The 25,137-nt window shown below is 44.6% G+C and overlaps 1 protein-coding gene and 1 long non-coding RNA gene across 2 annotated transcripts; one reads left to right on the plus strand and one right to left on the minus strand.

Annotated features, from left to right (window-relative positions):
- The first annotated feature begins 1,066 nt into the window (after positions 1-1,066).
- On the plus strand, positions 1,067-20,071 carry LOC122662687. Its single transcript, XR_006333073.1, has 3 exons — positions 1,067-1,221; positions 10,143-10,147; positions 20,040-20,071. It is a non-coding gene; the product is annotated as an uncharacterized LOC122662687 (long non-coding RNA).
- LOC122662686 (cold-regulated protein 27-like) lies at positions 15,153-19,939 on the minus strand. Its single transcript, XM_043858391.1, has 5 exons — positions 19,748-19,939; positions 19,017-19,208; positions 18,617-18,917; positions 15,851-15,963; positions 15,153-15,750 (listed from the first exon to the last, which is right to left on the minus strand). Exons 1-5 carry the CDS (start codon positions 19,913-19,915, stop codon positions 15,643-15,645), a joined length of 882 nt encoding a protein of 293 aa, XP_043714326.1. The 5' UTR covers positions 19,916-19,939; the 3' UTR covers positions 15,153-15,642.
- Positions 20,072-25,137: the final 5,066 nt, after the last annotated feature.

The following is a 25,137-nucleotide window of genomic DNA, read 5'->3' on the forward strand; positions in this document are numbered from 1 at the left end:
TGTTTTATGGCCTGCATAATCTATTTCATGAGTATAAATTTGGTAAAAAAAAAAATGGTTGTAATCTTGTGCCCACTGCATAATCTATTTCATGACTATAACTTTGGTAAAAAATATTGAAGTAATCTTGCATCCATTTTTTATGGCCTGTCTAATCTATTTCATGAGTATAAATTTTGTACAAAGACAAAGGGGAGAATATTCTCTGTGTCGCAGCGCAAACTGCGTAGACACATGGGCCTGCCACTCAAGGGGGCAGGGTAGTCATTCCGCCCACCCCCATGTGCCTAGGCGCAACATGCGCTGCGGCACAGAGAACAATGCCCCCAAAAGATCGCCACCTTTTTTTGGTGAGGAAGATCCTCTCAAACCCATAGAATCCATATCGGATCATCGTACCGATATCGGCCTCTCCTGAATTGTTGGATCACTATGGACCAAGTGTAAATAGGTAATAAAATCTTAATTTTAATACAAATCAAGGGTAAATCGGTCCGGAATGGACCATTTCGAACCAATCTGGATCATTATCGGCTGCCAATACCGATTACTAAATCCCTGCTCAGATTTTGACATGAGGTGTGCATGTGTGTAATTGAAGTTTTCCTCTTATTACTCGAAGTAATTTTCTTCTAGTCAATGTAGATTAAATAGAAAATATATTTTGTACCAAAAAAAGATAAAAGATATTCTAGATCTTAAGATACAATACTAATCAAACAAACATACTTAGAATCTTATACCAATGAAGATTGTGTGAGAAACTTCGGATCTAGTCATACCATTACATTATATTGAATATTGACAATTCCAAAAAACTGTGCAGACTATGAGATGAGCATAGTATGATGGCAGTCAGGCAGGTATGCCCCCATCGTCTAGCGGGAATCCTACAAAATCAATTCGTTCTTTTTTCTCTGACAGATGGTCAGAACTTCATCTAGGTTCGAATCCTACTGAGAGGTAGAATCGAGAATGAAGTTTTCATTCTGTATATGCCAGATCATGAATTAGTAACTGCATCCAATCTCCAAAAAAGTCCCAATTGTTTCGAACTTTCTATTAGCTCATTGCTTCATATGATCTGGATCCAAAGAAGCAGTCATTATATGATGTATCGATCATATCGTTGTAGCAACTGAAAAGTTTTTTGCATAAAGAAAAAATCAATCTGATTATAGGTTGTGAAGCGAAAATAAAGGGATGTGGATAAATGGAAGGGTATAAAGGAAGCTATCCTCACGTGCATGTGGAGGTAACAAACAATGGAGTTTTCAAGATCGAGTTTAGTAAATCTTATTCTGTTAGTGAAGTTATTTTTGTTTCTTGTAAGTGTTCGTGGATCCGTAGGTTTTTAGCTAAAGAGGTTCCTTCTCTCGGCTTGGATTCTAAAGAGCCTCCTCTTTTGAAGTCAAGTCCATCTATTTTAACAAGTTATGGACTTAAGAGGCGTGTCTCTTCTGGCCTAAATCCTGCACAACCTCTTGAGGAGCCTCTATCAAATTTTGGGCTTAAGAGGTGTGTCCCTTCTGGCCCAAATCCTGCACAATCTCCTGAAGAGCCTCCTATAAGATTCAACTAAGATTCATATACTCAACAAGGCTTAGAGTTCTATGGCATCTATCTCATAAAAAAAAATTATCTATCCCATAAAAAAATTATCTATCTGTTGCGTCAAGAAATCGTCGAGCGGTCCTGCGAGTGCCGTCACCTGCAAGTGGACCAAAGGGGTCAACAAAGAGAACCGGTGTGGTCCCGGCCTAGGGCTCTCCGATGCCAAAGTTAGATCTCCTGGCGCAAACAGATGAATAGTGATTATTCAGTATGAGTTTTGATCCCCCCGATGGGGTTGTGTACCTTGCCTTTTATAGTAGCATATGGCGGTGTGGAGAGTCCCAGTTTGATGGCGATTGTGCCGTTGAGTGGATAGAGGCCCTGGGTAACGGGGCTCTATCCTGATTGGCCATCTCCCCGTGGGAGGGAGTGTCCTGGTGGCATCAGGATCCTTGGTGGATAGATACCCGCGTGTGGTGATAACGTCCTTGGTGCTTGAATCCGTCTGGATGACGTGACCTCTAAGCGGCGGTCTAGAGTCCTGGTAGTGACATGAGTCTTAGCGATACGATCGGGTCGTAGATGGGTGGCCCCCACCTCACGTGCCCACGATGCTGTGCCTGGGTGCAGGCTGCGCCTGGATGTGTGGCCGCGCCTAGGTGAGGCCGCGCCCCCCTGGATGTGTGGCCGCGCCTAGGTGAGGCCGCACCCGAGGGGTGGCCGTGCCTGGGTGAGGCCGCCCTGATGTGTGGCCGCACCTAGGTGAGGCCGTGGCCGAGTGGTGCTAGGACCCCGGTTCGTTCCCCTTGGCTATGGGGCGGGTCGTCTGTGACACGTGGCGGTTGTTGATTGGCCCGGTGAATATTGGATGTATCATTTACCCCCCACTCTCTTGGGATAGGATGTCCAAGAGAGTAGGTTTCTTTGCATAGTGAGGGGTCCACTGCGAATAGACTTTCCTTGTGGGGTTTGCCTGTAAATCCACTAATGAGGTAGGAGAGGTTGGGGGGTTCAAACCTTTCCTCCTACACTTTTTCTTTTTTTTTTTTTTTTTTTTTTGTAGGTATATGTTCCTTCCTCTCACTTTCTCTTTTTTCACTTCTCATTTCTCTTTCTTACTTTTGTCTCCCCTTTTGGTCTCCTTTAATTCCCCCTTTTTGTCTTTTGTCCTCTCTTTGGTGCCCACCATGTGCTTGTTTTTGGGTCACCTCCACTAGTATCCACTTTGCTTGATTTTGGGTCCTTGTGTTTGGGTTGTGTTATCTTGGTGTCTTGGTTTGCTTGGAAGGCTTGAGTGGTGCTTGGCTTGAGTGCCTTGCCTCTTGTGACCTCTATCCCTTGATTGTGCCTCGTGGTGTGGCTACGTCATCGCCGTGTGCTTGTCCTTCCGCGCGGTCGCCTTTTTTCTGAGGTAAATCGATCCCCTCCTTTTTTTTCTTTTCTTTTTTCTGTAGGGTGGCTCCTCGGTCTCGGTAAGGCCGCGCCTGCGGGGTGTGGCCGCGGTGAGGCCGCGCCCTGCGGATGTAGCCGCGGTGAGGCCGCGCCTGCGGGTGTGGCCGCGGTGAGGCCGCGCCTGCGGGTGTGGCCGCGGTGAGGCCGCGCCTGCGGGTGTGGCCGCGCCTCGGTGAGGCCGCGGTGAGGCCGCGCCTGCGGGTGTGGCCGCGCCTCGGTGAGGCCGCGGTGAGGCCGCGCCTGCGGGTGTGGCCGCGCTGGGTGGCCGCACCTGTGGGTGTGGCCGCCTGGCGGCGCTGGGGTGGCCGCACTGGGGTGGCCGCGCCTGGGGTGGCCGCACTGGGGCGGTCGCGCTTGGGGTGGCCACGCCTGGGTGTGGCTGCGCGTTGCGAGGGTGGCCGCCTGGCTGGCCGCGCCTGGGTGGCCATGCCTGGGTGTGGCCCGCGCCTTGCCGGTGATGCCGCTCCTATGGTGGCCGCGGCGTGGGTGTGATGGACCCTCGCTCTTCTTCCCTGTTCTTCCTCTTGTATGTGATGGATCTGCTGTTTATATTTTGCAGGTGACATTCCTTTCATTTTTCTTGCCAGCTTCGGGGAGATTGCTTTCTCGAGTAAGTAGTTCGTTCCCCTCTTGTCCTTCATGTCGTTCCCGGGTGACCTTGGCCCTGCTTCAGTCGAGGTTGGATCTTCAGAGGAGCGTTCCCCCGGATCGCCTTCTTCTGTGGGTACTCCCTCCTCTATACCCTCCCCTAGTGATACTGATGGAAGAGTGGGACCTTCTAGTGTCTCCGGTCCCCGTAGGGATCGTCATCCCTCTGGGGCGGCATCTTCAGCCGCCGGTCCTGCTGATAGGTTAGGCCCTGTTGCTAGCATCTTGTCACCTTCTGACTTGGTCTCCTTCCGTGAGGAGTTCCACATTCCCGCCGAGGTCATGTTGCGTGCTCCTGGGCCTGGCGAGTATGCCTTCTCTCACCGTGCGGGTGAGATCTGTCTCTACCGTTCATTTTTTCTCCAGGGCCTTCGCCTTCCTATCCCTCGCTTTGTCGAGTTAGTGTTAGAGCATTGGCACCTCACCCCTGGGCAGGTGTTGCCCAACTCTTGGAGGGTGATTTTGGGTTTCTATGTCTTCTTCGCCCGCCTGGGGCGTGCCGCCACTGTTCCCCTTTTCTCCCACTTTTATCTGTTGAAGAAGGGGAACCATGGATGCTATCACTTTGCTCGCCGCGTGCTCAAGGGGCCCTATGCCTCTGTGGAGCTTCTCACGGGGATCACTAGTCACGTGAAGTATTGGAGGGATCGCTTCTTTTTTGCCACGGTCCCCCGATGCCCATTACGGACCGTTAGGGAAGTTATTGACCTTAAGAGGGTCAATCAGGGGCTTGAGATGAGTGATTTTGAGGGTGACTCCCTCAAGCTGTGCCTGGGTCGCGATCCGTTCCACGTCCAGGAGTTGGACTCGGAGGCCTTCCTGTCTCTCTGGAAGATGAGTCCTAGTAAGAGCATTGTCTTTTGTACTTGATTGGCATGTTGGTATTTGAATGTATATGTCATCCGATTGGTTGGGCAGTCTATGCAGTGGATACTCATCCGGACTTCAGTTTGCTTCGCGGCAATCTACAGAGGAAGGCCGCTTCTCAGGGTGGTCCGTCTGCTGGAGTGACCGACGTTAGTGGTGCCCCTGCGCCTGTGGTTGTTGGAGCGAAGCGGAAGGGGGGACCAGGACATGCCCGCGTGACGAGCTCTGGCGTGCGGGTCCTCCTTCCCCGTACTTCTCCTGGTGACGATGGCGTTTTAGGCTCTGTGCCTCTGCCTCCCTCTGTTGTTCCTTCCGGATCTTCTGTATTGCCCCTTTCCAAGGGGAAAGGTGTGGGTTCCTCTGGCGGTACTGCCACTGATCTTCCCACGCTGGGTGAGTCCCTGGTGATCACCTTAGGCGTGCCAGAGGGCTCGACCTTGGGCAAAGCCGGCGTGTCGCGGGAGTGGGTGGATAGGGGCAGGCTCCCTACCGCGAGGATGGCTTTGCAAAGGCTTAGCGATGCTTGTCTGGCTCAGACCCTCTACCATGATATGGCTTCGGTGAGTTATTCCTTTTCTGTCTCATCATGTCCATTGCTCCATTTATTTTTATAATGTTTTATCGCTTGCCATGTTGATTGTAGGTCCATCACCGTATTGCTGAGGCGGTGCTTCGACTGGAGGGTCACGCTTCTCGTGAGGTGCAGATATAGCGCACCCTGCGTGACGTGGAGAGGGAGCTCCAGGGTCAGATCGATGCCCGTGAGAGGGCCGAGGCTGACGCGCAGAGGGTGTCAGGGGAGCTCGCGGTGGCGTCCGAGAAGCTCCTAGAGGTGTCTGAGGAGCTGCGTGTGACCTCTGCTGGTGCGGCCGAGAGCTTGGCTAGGGTTCTTGCTTTGGAGGAGGAGCTTCATTCATTGAGGGGAAGGCATGAGGCGGAGCTGGCATCTGCAGGTGAGCGAGCTGTGGCTGAGTTCCAGGCATCCTCTGCATTCTCGACGCTGTATCAGGCACAGCTTCAGCCCGCCTATGAGGGAGGGGTCCGGGACTTAGCCGCTTGTGTCCTGGAGGTGACCCCTGATTATGACTTCTTTGTTTTGGGGTTCTCTGAGTTTGCTGCGGCGCTTCCCGGTGTAGCTGTGGTGGAGAGCGTCCCGGTGTCAGAGGTGGAGGTTGTCCTGCCTGAGGGGGGTGCTGCTGCGCGTCCTCTTGAGGTGGACATGATGTCCCCTGCTGGGTCGGAGGTGACCCATCCCTCTGTGATCCCTTGACCCCACGGCTGTATGGATCCTGTAGACGTCTCAACCTTTTTCCTTTTTTGAACTTGAATTTGTAAATACTATGACTTTTCTATGTGATCGCTTTTGATTTTCTTTGATTGCATTGTCTCTTGGTGGTTGTTTGCGCGTTGATACTCTCTGACCCTTGGTAGTCATAGGATTTTGTTAGTGGCGTCGTGCCTTGGTGATCCTCGGACCTTGGTTGGTTATCGCCTTAGGCGTAGAGCCTCAGTGTTGGCATCTCGCCTTAGGCATGAAGCCTCGATGTTGGCATGTTGCCTTAGGCGTAAAGCCTCGATATTGGCATGTTGCCTTAGGCATAAAGCCTCAGTGTTGGCATATTGCCTTAGGCATAAAGCCTCAGTGTTGGCATATCGCCTTAGGCATGAAGCCTCAGTGTTGGCATGTCGCTTTAGGCATGAAGCCTCGATGTTGGCATGTTGCCTTAGGCATAAAGCCTCGATGTCGGCATGTTGCCTTAGGCATAAAGCCTCAGTGTTGGCATATCGCCTTAGGCATGAAGCCTCGATGTTGGCATGTTGCCTTAGGCATGAAGCCTCAGTGTTGGCATATCGCCTTAGGCATGAAGACTCAGTGTTGGCATCTCGCCTTAGGCATGAAGCCTCAGTGTTGGCATATCGCCTTAGGCATGAAGCCTCGATGTTGGCATGTTGCCTTAGGCATGAAGCCTCAGTGTTGGCATATCGCCTTAGGCATGAAGCCTCAGTGTTGGCATATCGCCTTAGGCATGAAGCCTCAGTGTTGGCATGTCTCCTTAGGCATGAAGCCTCAGTGTTGGCATATCGCCTTACTGTAGTGGCCGTGATTCGATTGAGTGGTAGAAGAAGACAAGTATTCTTGCAACATTTCTTTATTTTGAATGAAATTCACATTGTCCTTGATGTCGCTCTCATCGCTACTCCCATCGCTCATCGTCATTATCACTACCACTACTGCTATGCTTCTACTGGTAGTACTTCTTCGATGTTCTCGAGTTCCGTGACGGTCTACCTTCTTGCCCCTAGAGTCTTCAGCGGTAAGTCCCTGGCGTATCGCTGGAGACTATGTAGGGTCCTTCCATTGGGTGACTTCCCGCCTCGTGGTCGTGATGCACTTGCCCTCCGTAGTACTAAATCTCCCTGGTGGAATAGCCTTTCCTTGACCCTGGCATTATAGTACCTGGCAGTACGTTGCTGGTAGGCGACGTTCCTTAGTAGTGCTCTCTCGCGGACCTCATCTATAAAGTCTAGGTTCGCCCACAGTCCGTCGACATAGGTACGTTCATTGAAGTGCAGAACCCTATGGGACATGGCGCAGACCTCTACCGGCGCCAATGCTTCAGTGCCATATGCTAGGCGGAATGGGCTCTCTCCTGTGGGCGTCCGTACTGTAGTTCGGTATGCCCACAGGACGCTTGGTAGCTCTTCTACCCACTTGCCTTTGGCTCCTTCTAGCCTTTTCGTGACCCCTTCCAGTAGCGTTCTGTTGGTGACCTCCACCTGACCATTGGCCTGTGGGTATGCTACCGACACAGGCCGATAGTCGATGTTGTAGCTGTGACAGAATGCTTGGAATTTAGGGTTGTTGAATTGTTTTCCATTGTCTGAGACGAGGATCCGTGGTACCCCGAACCTGTAGATGACGTCGTCGCGGACGAACTTCTCCATCTCTGTCTCTGTTATCTTGGCCAAGGGTTTAGCTTCAACCCACTTGGTGAAGTAGTCGATTGCGACGACCAGGTACTTTCTGTTTCCCGGTGCTGCGGTGAAGTTGCCTAAGATGTCTAGTCCCCACATGGCAAAAGGTATGGGGTTGAGGATTGATGTCAGCTTGGTGGCGGGTAGATGGGGTACTGGGGCGAACAACTGACATTGCTCGTACTTCTTGGCATATTGGATGGCCTCCTCTTGCATTCGTGGCCAGTATAGTCCCTGGCGGAGGATTTTGTAGGCTAGGGCTCGTCCCCATGTGGCTTCCACATATCCCCTCATGGACTTCGGCTAGGGCGTACTCTGCCCCCTTGGGTCCTAGGCACCGGAGTAGTGGTGTTGTCCCCGCTGTAGGCCGCACCCGTCTAGGACGGTGTACTTTGCGCTCTCATCCCGATCTTCCTTGCTTCGCCCTTGTCTTCTGGTAAGACATCGTTCTGGAGGTAGTTGAGTAGAGGGTCCATCCAGCTAGGTCCCTCCTTGATCTCGTTAACCTGCTTTTCCTTATACGTTGGCTCATGCAGGATCTCAACATAGACTGCGCTGGCCAAATTTCGGTTCCTCATTGGCTAGCCTGGATAGGGCGTCAGCGGCGGCGTTCTCCTCCCTGGGAACTTTAACCATCTCAAACTTCACGAAACCCTCGATCAATGCTTGAGCACGTGCTAGGTATGATGCCATCCTTTCATCTTTCGCCTCGTACTCTCCATTCACCTGATTCACCACAGAGCCGGAGTCGCTCCGGGTGGATAGGTGTGTGACTTGGATGGCTTTGGCCACCCGAGTCCAGTGGCAATGCCTCGTACTCGCCTCATTATTGGATGCTTGGAAGGTGAATCGGAGAGCATATTGGATACGAAATCCCTCGGGGCTGGTTAATATGAGACCGCGCCGCTTCTGTCGCATTGCTCGACCCGTCCACGAACATGTCCCACGATCCGTGATCCTTCTCTTCCGGCTCCCCTTTTCGACTCGATCTCGACAGGGTACACTCGCAATGAAATCTGCAAGAGCCTGGCCTTTGATGGCTGTCCTTGGTTGGAACCTGATGTCATGCTCACTTAGCTCCACCGCCCATGCTATCAATCTCCGGAGACGTCCGGCCTGTGCGATATCTTCTTGGGGTAGGTCTGTGAGGACTATGATGGTATGGGCTTGGAAGTATGGTCGTAGCTTCCTAGCTGCCATTACCAATACATAGGCTACCTTCTCGATCCTAGTGTACCTGGTCTCTGCATCGATCAGGACATGGCTGACGTAATAGATGGGCCTCTGGACTTTGTCTTCTTCCTTCAGCAGTACTGCGCTGACCACGACAGGGGTGGCGGCCAGGTAGAGCTGCAACTCTTCGTTAGGTTCTGGTAGCCCAAGCAGTGGTGGGCTCTCTAGGTACTCCTTCAATTCTTCGAACGCCTTCTGGCACTCTTCCGTCCATGTGAAATCTTAGGGCTTCGGAGGTTCTTCAATGTTTTGAAGAATGGTAAGCACTTATCACCTGATCGTGACACGAACCTGGAAAGGGCGGCGACCCTTCCATTCAACCTCTGCACTTCCCTGACCGTTCGAGGAGGTGTCATTTCTTGGATGGCCTTGATCTTGGATGGGTTGGCTTCTATTCCATGGACTGAGACCATGAACCCCAGGAATTTTCCTGACGTTACGCCGAATGCGCACTTTGCAGGGTTTAGCTTCATCTAGTTCCTCCTCAGTACTGCAAATGCCTCCTCTAGGTCGGTCAGGTGTTGGCTGGCGTGGATGCTTTTTACGAGCATGTCATCCACATATACCTCCATGTTGCGCCCGATCTGCTCCTCGAACATCTTGTTGACCATCCTCTGATAGGTGGCCCCTGCATTCTTTAACCCGAACGGCATGATCTGGTAGCAGTAGTTTTCTTTGTTCGTCCGGAATGCGGTGTAAGACTCATCATCCTCACACATGAGGATCTGGTTGTATCAGGAGTAGGCGTCCATGAAACTCAGCATCTCATGGCCGGCGGTGGCGTCGATCAGTAGGTCGATCCTGGGCAGTGGGTACTCATCTTTTGGGCATGCCTTGTTCAGGTCGGTATAGTCAACACACATCCTCTACTTCCCATTTGGCTTTGGTACCATGACCACGTTGGTGAGCCAGGTTGGGAACTTCTCCTTTCTGATGAACCCTGATCGGCTTAACTTCTCGACCTCCTCCTTGATTACTGCTTGTCGGTCGAGGGCGAAGTTACGCCGCTTCTGTTGAACAGGCTTCCTGGTTGGGTCGACATGTAGTCGGTGTTCCGCTACGGAACGTGATATTCCCGGCATGTCGGAGGTCGACCATGCGAAGACATCCATGTTCGCTTGGAGGAGGTGTCCAAGACCTTCTTTCTGTTCCTTGTTTAGCAGCGAGCCAACTTGAACGACCTTGGAGGGGTCTTCTTGGCTGAGGGGCCAGGTGATGAGGTCTTCCACTGGCCTTCCCCTTCTCTCTGTCAGTTCATCTCTCTGGTCACTGACCATGCTCTCTAGGCAGAGTGCCATTCCACGGGTGTTGCCATTATTCTTTTTCATGAAGGTGGCATAGCACTCCCTTGCTTTCTTCTGATCTCCTCGGACTTCGCCTACCCCATTCTCGGTGGGGAACTTCATCTTCAGGTGAAGTGGTGATATGACTCCTCTAAGGGCTGTCAGTGATGGTCGCCCTAAGAGGCCGTTGAAGGACACCACGGACTTGACTACCATGAAATTCACCATGATGGTTACTTGTTGAGGGTGTACCCCGAAGGTGACGGGTAGCTCTATGGTACCTCTGATGGAGGCGGTGGCACCGAGAATCCATGGAGATAAGTGGGCTCGGTTTGAGCTGGTCGCCCCGAACCCGAACGTCGATAGGCGTCCAAGGAGAGTACGTCAACAGACGCCCTGTGTCTATCAGTACCACTGGTATGCAGTCGATTGGCTACCTCCACCTGTACTACCAGGGCATCTTCATGCGGGAAGTTTAGTCCTTCCAGGTCTTCATTCGAGAAGGAGATCATCGCCTCGGTCTGGCTATCTTCTTGGGCTTCTCTGCCACTCCCACGAACCTGGCATGAGCTTTAGCTTTTCTGGTGGACTCTTGTCCCGGTCCTCCAAGTATGGTGAGGATAGGAGGTCCCTTGGTGCCACTAGGTTCTGTTGCATCTCTCCGCTCTTCTGGGCGGTCTCTCTCTCGATCTGTTCTTCTTTCTTCTCGTCTCGGTTCCACTCTGTCTCCGTCGCGACCTCTATCTCCTTGACCTGAGCGGTTGTCACGTCTCCCCTTCACATACTTGTTCAGGCTTCCTGCTCTTACCAGTTGCTCTATCTCTCTCTTCAATTGATAGCACTCCTCTGTGTCGTGCCCATTCTCTTTGTGGAAGAGGCAGTATTTGTTAGGGTTCCACTTCTCTGGTCCTGCTAGCATGGGTCGTGGCCAATGGAGTAAGTCACGGTCCTGGATCTGCATGAGTATCTGGGACCTGGTGGTGTTCAGTGGTGTGAACTCAGGGGTGCTTGCCCTCTCGCTTCTCTCTGGGCGGCGGTCTGTCCTCCTAGATGGGCGGTCTCTCTTTTCTTGTCGACGCTCTGTCCTCGACCTCTTACCCTCTTTGCGGTCATCAGGTGCTGACCTCTTGTTGTCTTGTGGCTTGGCCTCGATTATTTTTGTTCTAGCTTGTAGTACCTCGGCCATATTTACAAACTCGTTGCACCGCTCCAAGAGCTCTTTCATAGTCCTGGTCTCATGACGTGCCAGGTCCTTGATCAGGTCCAGGTCCCTAATACCTCCTGCTAGGGCTGCATGCTGTGTCTGGTCATCCAAGTCTCGAACCTCCAGGGACTCTTTGGTGAACCTGGTAACGTATTCCCTGAGAGATTCCCCAGGATTCTGTACCACGTTCAGTAGATTGACGGTGGTCTTCTTCTGCTTGACGTTGCTTTGGAAGCGGGTGACGAACTGTTCGCATAGCTCTGCGAACGAGCCTATAGATCTCGGTCGTAGCCTGGAGAACCATGATGTGGCTGCTCCCTTGAGAGATGCCGAGAATGCCCGACAGGAGACCACGTCCGACCCCCCATACAGCGTCATCATGCCATTAAAGTAGTTGATGTGGTCATTGGGGTCAGTGGTACCACTGTAGAGTTCAAAGGTAGGTAGTCGAAACCTGGAAGGTAGTGTGGCTGACATGATCTCTGCCGAGAAGGGGTGTTGCCCAGGTATGGAATGCGTCTCGCCTTTGGTCTGCTTCTTCAACCCTTCCAGCTTCTCATCCAGGTCGCGGAGTCTTTGATCAAGCTCCTCGTCCAGTGTCTACCCCCCACGCCTGGCCGGACGTTCGCTGCGACCCCGTTCACGCTCTCTCCTGGATGTCCCCTCCCGCCTTGAGTGTTGGTGGGATGGGGAATGGTCACGCCGTGATGAATCCTGTCGTGAAGGTGAGGGGCTTTCTTCTCTGTAGGTCCGGCTTCGTCGTGGTATGTGACTTTCTTCCGGTCGTCAGTCGAACACGGACCTCGGACCGATCTCTGCGGGCTAGACACCCTCGCCCGGGTGTTGGCGTCCTCCCACGTTCTGACCGTGGCGAGAGGTCCCTTGTTCTCCTGGGATGCTCGGAAGGCTCCCCCTGCTGCGGAGTGGGGGTCGCTCGTCGCGCTAGTCTCTCTGATCTCACGCCCCTGCGAGATGATCTCCTAGGGTTCGGCTCTTGTCGAGGTACGGACTCCACCCTTGCTGATGGTGAAGTCCTTCAACGGTGAGACGTCGCACGCTGCGTCAAGTATTCTCGAAAGAGTCGTTGTTCATCGAGGATCTATCGTTGATCTGACCCACAGTGGCTGGAGCATTGGGGTCAGGTGTCACCTCCACCACCACATCGTCGGCCTCGTTATTGTTGGGCTCGGCGATCACGAACTGGTCATTAAGGGGGATCTCTTCCTCCAGAGGGACATGGTCCTGGTCGTTGGCTCTGCGGCGAGAGCACTCTGGGGGTGGTGATCCATTCCTTGCTCCGTTGTTGGTGGTGGTAGTCTTCCTTCGTGCCATTGAATGAGTATGGAAGCGAGCTAGTAGTCGTAATGGCTAGCGTCGTTCCACGACGGCGCCAATGCATTGCGTCAAGAAATCATCGAGCGGTCCCGGAGTGCCGTCACCGCAAGTGGACCAAAGGGGTCAACAAAGAGAACCGGTGTGGTCCCGGCCTAGGGCTCTCCGATGCCAAAGTTAGATCTCCGGCGCAAACAGATGAATAGTGATTATTCAAGATGAGTTTTGATCCCCCGATGGGGTTGTGTACCTTGCCTTTTATAGTAGCATATGGCGGTGTGGAGAGTCCCAGTTTGATGGCGATTGTGCCGTTGAGTGGATAGAGGCCCTGGGTAACGGGGCTCTATCCTGATTGGCCATCTCCCCGTGGGAGGGAGTGTCCTGGTGGCATCAGGATCCTTGGTGGATAGATACCCGCGTGTGGTGATAACGTCCTTGGTGCTTGAATCCGTCTGGATGACGTGACCTCTAAGCGGCGGTCTAGAGTCCTGGTAGTGACATGAGTCTTAGCGATACGATCGGGTCGTAGATGGGTGGCCCCCACCTCACGTGCCCACGATGCTGTGCCTGGGTGCAGGCCGCGCCTGGATGTGTGGCCGCGCCTAGGTGAGGCCGCGCCCGAGGGGTGGCCGTGCCTGGGTGAGGCCGCCCTGATGTGTGGCCGCGCCTAGGTGAGGCCGCGCTCGAGTGGTGGCCGCGCCCGAGTGGTGCTGGGACCCCGGTTCGTTCCCCTTGCCAATGGGGCGGGTCGTCTGTGACACGTGGCGGTCGTTGATTGGCCCGGTGAATATTGGATGTATCACTATCCAACTTCATAATGCATGTTGTTAGTAGCAATTTAAATAAAGGTGTATCTTGTTGTAACCAAAATGGTGAATTTAGAAGTTGTAATCTTCTTTTGATTGTTCTTTGTCTTATTTCCAAAAATTCTTTAAGTTAATAGTAAAAAAAAAAAAAATTCAAAATAATTTGGAGGTAACTTATCATTATATCTACTTTTGATTACTCCGTATCTTACTTATGAGAAAGCAAAACAAAATGTAAGTCTTATAAATATATAAGCTGGTCCTTCCTCTTGTAGCTAAGCAATGTGAGATTAAAAGAGTCCCTTTTACATTTTGTTTTGCTTTATCATAAAAAGCAACTAGCTACAAGTCTAATGTAAGAGAATTAAAATGTATTGAAACTTAGACTTTTCAAACCCAATACAACCCCCCCCCCCCCCCCCTAAAAAAAAAATTCTGGAAAACAGGGTAGTTGTGAACAAATTTTCAACTTTGAAAGAGTTTGTAGAAAAATAATTTTAACCATCCATCTCTTAATATTCTCATAGACTTTGTTTTATTTGTTTGGTTTCACCATTTCTGGTATTTCTCCCATTTTCTTTCGTATGGATAACAATTCTCAAAGGTTGAATAAAAATTGCTAAAAAATTTTGGGCTCAACAGAGCATTCTGCCACTTTATTTTCTAGTGTGATTCTTCAGATTCTTACAAGTGACTCTACGGGTGAGTGAATATTAACATAACTTATCTCCACCCAAAATGAGAAATGTTTCTTGGAATGAGAAGCTAGACCCCGTTTGACAACATTTTTGTTTTGTAAGAATGATTCTGAATGAGAAGTGATTTTTTGTGATTCCATTCTAAAGAGTGATTCTGCAGGAGTAGAAATGCGTTTGATAACATTTTCCAACATTTAAATATTACTATTGTACTAATATTTATTATGCACAATACGAGAGTACCAGATCTACAATGAAAATTTTCAACTAAAAAATTAAAAAAAACGGAAAACTTTTTTCTCTATATGAATTGTCAATGCATGGGCATAAAATCTACAAATATCTGATCCAATGTTTTTTGAATATAAAATTCCAGCTGGTAAGAATTAGACAACCTTTGAACATTGTTTAATATAATTCTGTCCATGTCTTTGATAGTAGGTGCAAGTGTTGCAGGCTAAACGGCCCAAATGCAGGAACCGTAGTAAAAATTGGGATGCAAAGAAAAAGGGAAATAGAGGGCAGGGGTTACTATGGTGAAACTCAGACAGTTTGTTCGACTGATTCAGTTATGGTTGTGATCTAAATAGAATTAGTAACAGTTAATATCTGGATCATGGCATCCAGAGCAGGGAGAGAGGGAGAGATTCGTACTTGTTCTGTAAAGATGTGCAGGACCAGACTTTCCAGCTCCCATTGCGCTATAGAGTTATGCTTGCTGAATGAACAGTTCGGCAAGTTGTACCACACAACACTGGATCTGCATTTTGCATTTTGATAGATTTGAATATGAATGAACCAATTCCAAACACAATAAACAATTCTAAACCAATGTTTAGCCCATCAACATGGCTAGCTCCTGATCACAGATGTGTTTTGTGTTGTTATATCCTGGGAAATGGGGATGTGTCTACAATGGTAATCTGTAGGAGCTCGCAAATCACCAATGAGAGCCATGGATAAACATCATTTTGGATGAGCAATGTCAAGGCAACCTGCAACATTGTTGGAACTACATGCAACCTGTAGACATTAGGAAACACTATATCTTAGATTCAAAGAAATATCAGAACTTGAACTCTCATTCATACTTGGCTTATGTAAGAATAAGTGTGGGGGGTACAAGTTCAACTGAACCAACAGCTATTCTTATATAGAGTGTATTTGCCTACAAAGAAGTTCAAAGCACACACTTTTATTGAAATAAATGGCAAATATATAATGCATAAAGGAATTCTAAACTCTTTGTAAATGCCTCATCAGCTTCAATTCTTCTTCACTCTAATATACTCGTGCAACACCAGCAATGAACCAATTAGCAGCAGTTTAGTCTGCCCGAATTCTTGGAAGACCCTACACTGTGAATTTAAATTTACTTTCCGTCAGCTTCATTTATCAATCCCTTCAACATAATGAGTAACAATTATCTTATCTGTATTCACTTTTCATTCTGTTTTTCCCTTTTCTCTTTCTTGGATTCAATAACTTCAAACTTCAGTTGCAAGTTGTAGCTATCACTAACACCACAATCACCAGCCTTGAGATTATGATCATGACTTATATGAAGTATAGATTTTGGGCCTACAAATCTATTTTATTTTCTGATTGGATCCACTACTACCAGTTTCTTCTGTTCTCAGAGAAGTGCAATTCTCATCATAATCTCTCATTAAAGAAAACTTCTCATGTGGAACAACCTGAAAGAGCAGTTACAAACAAAGTAGATGGAAGTTAGGTCTTGATATTTTGTGGGGTTCCTAGAAATTTAAGGTTCCTAACAATTCAGATACACATTACTTGATCTTTGCTTGAAACATCATCAGTGACAGTCTTCATCCTCTTTGTGCTGCACACATTACTACACTTCTCTCCATCATGATCTTCTTCAATGAAGTTCTGATCTGATACCTCTGCAAAAATCGAACAATTGATCATTCTATCATAAGAAAAAGAAAGAAGCAAAGCAACAGATTGATATGACTTCAGAAACCTGTCGAGAAAAACATTGTTTTATTTCGTTCCCAAGAAAAGGGTACATTGCCTTCTATATAATGGTGACTACGGTTCTCTCCAGCAAGAAACCCTAACTTAATAAACGAGCAACTAAAATATAGGAGTTACAAGATGAAAATAAAAATGTCTTTTTTATGCTCCATGTATCTTCTTAGCCATCATCCACTGGGATTATGCGATGGACTGTATTTTAAGGGCTGCAAACAGTATAACGTTTTTTGGAATGGTGCCCAAACAATCAATTGGGGGCTGAGTTTTGAAAGGCCAGAGGATGGTTGCAACAGCTGGGGCATAGTATTCTACTCCCTCTAGGCATTTCAAGATTAACTGAAATCAGGTTTTCGAACAGTGCATTAGAGTTTTTTTTTTTTATTTAAATTTAATTTCATGATCAGAAGTTTATAAGCACTGTCAGCCATGGATTCATCACCAATGCAATTCACCATCAATGGTTCCTTCTTACATACTACACTAAAAATTTAAATCAGGAGCAATCAATATGACAACAAAAATGGAGCACTCATGATAAAAAAAATCACCAGATTGTTTGTGGAAGGCATCAGAGAAGCGGTCAAGTCCATAAGCCAATAATACAAATGTTCATTGTGGACAGTATGAGTGGAGAATATAATGAAAGGAAAAGAAGAAAAAGGAGCATTATGAAAGAATTTCAAGGAACAAGGTAAATCAGGTATTGAACATCTTCCAACTCTTTTAATTCTTTTTAACCTTCCATTTTGATTGTCTGGTTGGCCAATTACAATGCTATTATTAAGAAAATCAATCCCTTTTGGAATGCTAACTAAAACTGACTTCTTCACTCTTGATTGCAACTCGAGACTTATCACTCAATATTCTTTGTACCCCCACTATCTCTAAGCATCTTAACTCTTAATTCTGGTGTCTCCCAGATCTTTTACATAAACAGAAGGTAACCAATTGTCTGGATAGTTGATGAATCAAAGTTGTTCTCCTTAGACTTGTCGGTGGGTCAACAATTCCTTTCACCACATGCTCTTCACTTGGAAGCCCAGACACGATTTTCACATCTAGATAACACATGCCAACATTTAAGAGTCTCAGTTGTAGAGAACTTCTCCCTCTCCAATCCCTACATTTGTCTCTCTATTGTTTTGGCCTTTCTTCTTCCAGAAGTTGGAGCATTGGGTTACCCCTTACCCTTGCAGCTACATCACTGTTATTTATGCTATCCCCAGACCCCGCAGTGGCTGGAGCCTCGTGGACTGTACATCCTTTTTTTTTAGGTTAATTACATTACAGTGATCCATTAGCTTTCACCTACAATCTCTCCGTAAAGTTGACTGTTGTAATGGATCTTATTTATCGGTTCCTACTCAGGCTGAAATCATTAGAAGCTCTCTATTCTTGGGCATCCTAGCCTAGGTGGATCAAATCTCGACAGGGTGGTGTCTACCGTCCATGGAGGAGCTATAATAAGTATGCCCAGCCATGACAAAGAGCTCCACATTAGACGCTTCCAAAATTAGTTTTCCCGACATGTATTACTAAAGGAACTGGAGGACTTGTTGAAAAACCCAGGAATGCCAGGATATGGTAGAAAAGATACAGCAGGCATTAACGCAGAAGAATAAAAGGAAACTATGATAAGCAGATACCAATCATGCTTGGCATACTTGTCTCAAGTCTCGACACAATATTGATATGTCATACCAGATTGCAGGGATACTTGTACAGTGCAGGTCCTTCAAGCTATCATACAAAATTTTATACTCTTTAACTCCGTATTGACGATAATATGAGAAACTTGAAGTGAAACTTGAGACCTCAAAATCGTTTTTAGCTTGACATAATCGCACCTAACAAAAGAAAAGAGCATGGGAGGGGGATCTGTAGATCTCAGATTACAAAACCATATCAACTCACTTTATATCCTGTTTCTCACATCTTGAAAATTCTTCTCATCTACTTGCAAAGATTGTCTAAAACACCCATCAATCAAACTGTTAGTTTCACTCTACAACACAATGCATTATGCATTACTGCCCTAGTACATAAATGAAGCAAATGCTTGTCTTATTCATAAGAACACTTCTTCAAGCACATGACTTTAAAGTGAGATCATTTGGGTCCAAAAGACCCCATCCAACCATAATGTGTCACTCCAGAGATTTTCTCATATTGCTATTCCAGTTGCTGCTAAACAATTAATCTGGATATTTGAAAATTTACACAACTGATTTATATCTTCTTGTAGTGATATTCAAGCATATAGATTCATCTCATAGTTTGCAATAAAAATTGCTTATGTCCATTTCAAGATAATGAACTTAATTTCTTTCATATGGCATGTTGGTGAGAAATTCATAATCCTCAGATCTGTCACAATTTATTTTTGTCTATCTTCAAAGTGGAAATAACTAATATTAACAACATATATGTACAAATTGAAAAAAGAAGGGAAATTCGAAGAGTGAGCTGTTAAGAATGTACAAGAACTAGCAGTTTTAAAAATTCATGGTGAACTTGTCAAAAGAAAGGAAGAATCACCAAGTTACAGCCTCAACCAACCTGTATTGCTCTCAACAGAGCCCTGGTGATGCAAATGTGGCTGATCTGCAGGGAGCCGCTTTGGACTTGTAACCACACCACTGGACGTTCTGTTTGTCCTTCCCAAGCAGACAGACTGGATAAAAAGTGAATCATTCTCGTCTGGAATGGCTGATTTTACTTCTACCTGTTTGCCAGCACACCTGAAATGCTGGATCCATGGATTTTTTGATAGACCGTGATGGTCAGTGGCAACAATCGACTGAGGTTGGGTATTTTCAAAATTAATCTTTTGCCAACAGCCATCCCAAAGAACTTTAAACTGGAAATTGATAAGAAAGAAGACAAAACAGCAAGAAAGATGTAAGGAACAACACCAGTGGTAAAAATGCTGAACATAAGGATGAATTAAGCTTCAGACCTGGCCAGAAGAGACACGGTTGTTTTCATTCAGTTGTCCTGAGGAGTTTCCCTGGGCCATGGTTTCATTCTTTGAATGCCCAGCAAGTAAATCTTTGTGGTCATGTAGCTGTTTAACAAACGACTCTTCCATGGAATTGAGGAATAGGCTGTGCTTCTCATCTGTCCATTCTGTGAACATAGATCCTGCCATCTGAAAGCCCAACATAAGATTAACAATGGGAGAACAAGATGAAATTTTAAGGAAGCTGACAGGGAAATACATGGGAAAATATTTACTTTTCTCAACTACACAAGGAGGTAAACTTTGGTAGAACAGTCCCAATAATTATTTTCAGTTCAAAGAACCAATGGATTTCTAATAATCTTTTGACGAATCTACACTCACTAGATCCACTTGATTGAACTTCCTTATCTACTCTAAAAGCTATCTAAAACAAGTAAGAGGAAAAAAAATTTGGGAGTAGTTCAGTATACATAGAAATTAGGAAAATTCAATATAACTGCATTTCCAATTTCTTCTCTTAAAGCAAATAACAGAGATTAGTCGTATTACATTGATTTCTCAAAGAAAGTGTAACTTCACAGTTTCACGTTCACAACCCTAACATGGAAAAGTAAGAAACACACAAATGAAAGGAAAAAAAATTCATCAAACGACCGAAACCCATCCGATCCATACCCTAAGAAATCTCAAATGGGAAAGAGGAGGATAGAGTCAAGAAGGGTTACCAAGCTGTCCATCTCTTCTTCTTCTTCTTCTTCTTCAACAAAAGTTCTGAAATTGTCTCCGGTGAGCCCAGATGTCTCGGAGCCCATTGTTCTTCTGCAACTACCCTCCATGGCTGGATCCGATGAAGACGGTGGCATCTCTTGACTGAGATTCCGATTCCCTTCCATTATTAACTAAATAAAGCAAAGCTTCTTACGAAGAGAGAGAAGCAAGAATAGGGAAGGGTTTGAAACAAGGGGCGCCCCCTGTTGTTGTGTGGTTTGTTCTGTGTTTAGGGAGAGAGAGAGAGAGAGAGAGAGAGAAGGGGGAAGAAGGAACGGAAGGTTCAAGGTTGGGTGTAAAGCCGATCCACATGGCATTGCTTTACACGTGTAATCATAATCGCCGACTTGCCATGTCAGCAGGTGCTGATGATGATATCCATCGGCAACACGACCGAGATATTTTTCATGGAGGAGTTACAAAATATCTCTCCATACGGTATTACGTGGCAACAATTTAAGTCGCTTTTTACCTTCTCACTACGTTTTTTTAACTTTTAACCGCACTTCATTCCTTTTCTTCTTGCACTTTTACTGTTGTCCTTTCTGACGTTATACATCTATATCAGACCAAAGTCTACCAGACCTTGACAGAGATACACACGTGATCTTGCAAGTTGCAACACCAATTAAAGGAGCACCTAACACGTGCTGATTTATACCGTCAGAATGGAATCAACTTAATCCAAATTTACGTTGTTGATTCCAATCCAACCGACAGAAGTTCGTTCGTACATAAACTCCTGTTTTCTGAATCTACTCCTAGATCTTCAAAGATTTCTTCGTGTCCGAATTCTGCAATTAAAGGAAAATTCCATAAATAGACAAAATCATGTTTGTTTTTACAAAATTATCCATTCAATATTTCAGTTAAAAAACACACATTGTTTTTTGTTTGGATTTACAAAACTACCCAAGATAGTGTTCCTCCCTCAATTAAGAATTTCTTTTTGAAAATTTACTTCCACCTCCACACGAATTTTTATCACCTCCACACCGGGTAGTGTGTTAGGGCAGAGAGTAGGGTAGTCATTTCCTCCCCCTATTAGAGGAACATAGGGAAATAGATCGGGCATAGAAATGGAGCAGATAATGATCCCCTTCAATCAGGCTTCTTCCCATGAGTCACTCGTGGTTCGGTCTATTTTTATTCTCTCTTCTTCCTGTAAGGACCTCCCCTCCCTTAGCCTCTTTTCTATTTGTCCTTTTCTTTTTCGTTGGCTCACCTTCTTCCCCTCTCTGAAGGATTATCTCCTCATTGATTGTGGCAGCATCCACGCCTCTAATGACGATGAATCAGAATTGAAATTACCCTTAGAGAGCCTTGTCTAGAATCAAGGCTGACGATTGTGACCTCTGTTATCATTCTCCTAAAATCAATGTGGGGCTAAATTTTAAAGACAAAAAAGATACTCAGATGGAGAACAAAAGCATGGTTCAAAAAAGACAAATTAAAAAACATTTTTGAAACAAACTGATTTTTGAAACTTCCAATTCTCTGTTTCTCTCTCAAAATCAAGTTTCAAGTATCAACAAACACACCAACTGCATTTTGTTGTCTTGTAATAGTTAGGTAGCACTTTTTCCTGTTTAGAACAAATTTCTATTTAAACCCAATTTTATAACATGGAAGGATAATTGCTTGCACTAGTACCAGTGTGGTTTACTCAAACAAAAAAAAAACAAAAAACTAGTATCACTATGCAGATAGAGACACATTTAGAAATAATTGAAAGGGTAAATTACACATCACCCCTTGATTTTCAAACGAAACTCAAATCACCCCTTGATTTTTAAAAATATTCATCCATCCCCTTCTGCAATAACGGTGTTGGTCTGCTTTATCATGTTAATATTGCAGGTCATATTTAGCTCCAAAGCTTGTGGAAGATTGACAATTCAACTATAAAATCCGATGTCTACTCATTCGGCGTCATATTGCTATAGTTGATTACCAGACGACAAGCTGTGACGGATAGTATTGATGCAGAGATTGTCAAATAGAGCATTGTCGCCTGGGTATGTTTCTATCTTGATATTTTCAATAAAATCATCTATCACCCCATATTTTTCATCTATTAACTGACTCCATTGCCTTTTTTTGTATGTGAGAGCATGCTAAGCCTTTCCTATCACATGCAATGAAATATAGCGGATATGCAAGGCTTGTAGACTCATGGTTAGAAAACAAGTATGAATTGTAAAAGATGGCATGGATGGTGGCATGTGCAGATTCAAGCATTTAGCATTCATAAGCAGATCATCTAAACACTGAAGAGATATAAAGATACAAAGATACAATTAGCTAGCTTAATTTTTTTAATTATATTAATACTTTTACATTATTTTTATCCCATTACGAAACATTTTTAATTACTTTATTCTACCTATAAGATTCCAATATTTGTAAAATAGGTAAATCTTGAATTATTTGGTCTTGCATTTCGGTAAAAAAAAAATGAATGATAAGAAAAATGATGTTATTTCAATTCAGGTGAATGATAAGAAAAATGATGATATTTCAATTCCGATGAATGATGAGAAAATTGATGATGCTTCAAATGTGGAAGAAAATAAAATGATGGATAAAAAAAAATCAGACATCCTTAATGGTGGTAGCGACATTTGTTGCAGATGATGTTTATTGCCTGTATCATCCCACCCGGTGGGTTGTGATCAAAGACCACTCCTGTACACCGGGTTGAAACTTTCAGCATGACGTATTACAACTCACAATGTTATGAACTTTATTTAGCCTGCAATACATTGGCTCTTATGTCTTGTTTAGTTATAGTGCTTATGTTTGTTAATGGGCTGCCTTTGTACAGAATATATATGCGGATGTTATGTTTGATTTGGCTAGCTCTAACTGCAGTAGTGTGTTGTTATGCAATTGTCAAGATGAACAACCCAGTCTACACTAAGGAATTCAAGACCCTATTAATTTGTTATATTTATGAGTTTAGTATGGATTGGATTGGTTATATTTGTTAGGATTATGGTCGTAATTCATTTTGCATTGGGGGTCATTGGAAGATTGAAGTTGGTTAACAAACAAACTGTAAGGAAGGTAAGTTAAGGAATGTTGTAAACTTTTTTTAGTGATTTTGATTGAAAGACTTGGGTATATAAGCACTTGAAAGTAAACTGATGAATATTTGAAAGGCTTGGGTATAGAAGTACTTCGAAGCAAGTTGAAGAACGTGGTAAACTTATTTTGGTGGTTTTAATTAAAGTTAGCTAATTTGTAATAATATAAAACTCATTGAATACTTCGGTATTTGTTCTTTCTTTTTTTTTTTTTTTGTCTACATGCAACTTCAACTATGTAATATAATTATTATGTAATGAACTATTTGCAACATGTTTTTATCTCTATCTTTTTCCCCTTCTTCTTTACATTTCTTTTTTTGCATCTGGTATATACATTCAATTATCAAATTTTTTGAAAATATGAGGTTGTTTTAGCAATTGAGATCATTAAAAATTTAAGAAAAAAATTCATATTTAATAATATAAAAATATACAATTAAAATGTTAATATATTTTCTCTTTTCCTCTTTGGATTTGGGATTCTTATGCTATAGATCAAGGTCAATGGTCAATTAAAAGAAATTTATTTTAAAACCCTCATATAGTAAGGTAATACTTTGCATTATTTTGATGCCATTGTGAATTATTTATAATTACTTTTTTCTTTTCATTATGTTCAGGAGATATGGATATCTTACAATCTCTTCAACTTGCTGGGACAATGACAGCAGAAGTTGAAAGCTTATTAAAGAATATGGCAAAAGGAAGCACTGTCGATAAGGATCCCAACAAAGAGAATGATGATTGGTTAGAGAAGAAACATACCTCTTTAATGATTGTGACAATAGTAATATTGGGATTAACATTTAACGTTAGATTCAACCCTTCAAGTGGTATATAGTTAGAAAGCATTCCGAAACATAATGTTGGATCTACGAGAGTAGCTTATCTTTTTTAAGAAGCTTTCAATAAGTTGTTGGTGTTAAAAACAAAAGGAATTCTTTCATTAAGCAAAAAAAAATTTCTTGTAAATGAATTTTTGTTAAGGAACAAATTTTTGTGTGAGTTTTTAGAATGCTTTTGTGTATAGCCATTGCATCAATAGCATTTAGCGATTCATTTTCATACTAATCCTCATATCCTACTAAGGGTGCCAAAATCAAACCGAAGTCGAATATTGAACTCGAAACCAAGCCGAATTACTCAAACCGAACCAAACCAAATAAATTCGGCCCAATTTTGATTTTTGAATAGTGCAATTAAATTCGGTTCGATTTGGTTTCGATCCACCTCAAAATCGTCAGTTAGAATCGAAATCGAACCGAATAGCTCACCTAATTAAATCAAATGTTGAGGCTGTTCAAATTTCTCGTTAAATCAAAACTCTCCAAGGGTCCAAAACTTCTCCCATGACCCGGTCCACAAGAATTCCTTGGTAAAAGAGAGACTTTATTAATGAATAATTTAAAAAAATAAATAAATGAAGTTCAACTGTGCAAGTTAAAAAGAATACTAGAGTTCTCAAAATCCCAAGTTTTAATATTCTTAACTGTCAAAACATGTACGGGATTCTTATTTTTTAATTGGATTTTCACAAAGTAAGAGAGAGACAAGATTTAAGAAAACTTTGAATCATGATATGGTGAGATGACGTTAAATGCACAAAACATAAATAACGGAGATTACAACAGAGTGGGTGGGGGCTTTGAAGGTGAACTAAACACCCACATAACGGTAATATAAAGCAAACTAGAGGAACCGAATACAAACTGAATTGGAATCGAAATCAATCGGTTCGATTCGGATACAAGGTTTTAGAACCAACCCAGTTCTCGATTCGGTTTCGATTCAGAGCAGCAACCTCTTGAACCGAACCAAATAATCAAAATTGAGCCGATTTACACAATTACACCTCACTGTCAAATTATCAATTATCGACTAACGTGATACATTTGCGATGATACATTTGACGACATATGTGCAACATTTTTTTAAACTACGACGACGCTTAAAAATATCGCAAAAAATCTTTTTTCTTATAGTGAACATACAATTGGTGGGGGCTCAATACATTATATGTAAAATTTACATATGCAATTAGTATATGGATTGAAATGTGGAGTCTTGTATTGTTGGGACACCCAATCCGCTTAGTAATAAAGTTATTCCCTAGATTGAGTTAGAAAAGAAAATATTTTTTTTGTGGGTGATGACAACTAGAACATTGCTACTATCACTACTCTAATTATTGAACAATTTTATTTTTATTGTTATTGTGGTGAATCCAACTGTTGGACAGATAGAACGATCTTGAT

The sequence above is a fragment of the Telopea speciosissima genome, chromosome 5 (assembly GCF_018873765.1).
Source record: "Telopea speciosissima isolate NSW1024214 ecotype Mountain lineage chromosome 5, Tspe_v1, whole genome shotgun sequence".
NCBI classification, from domain to species: Eukaryota; Viridiplantae; Streptophyta; class Magnoliopsida; order Proteales; family Proteaceae; genus Telopea; species Telopea speciosissima.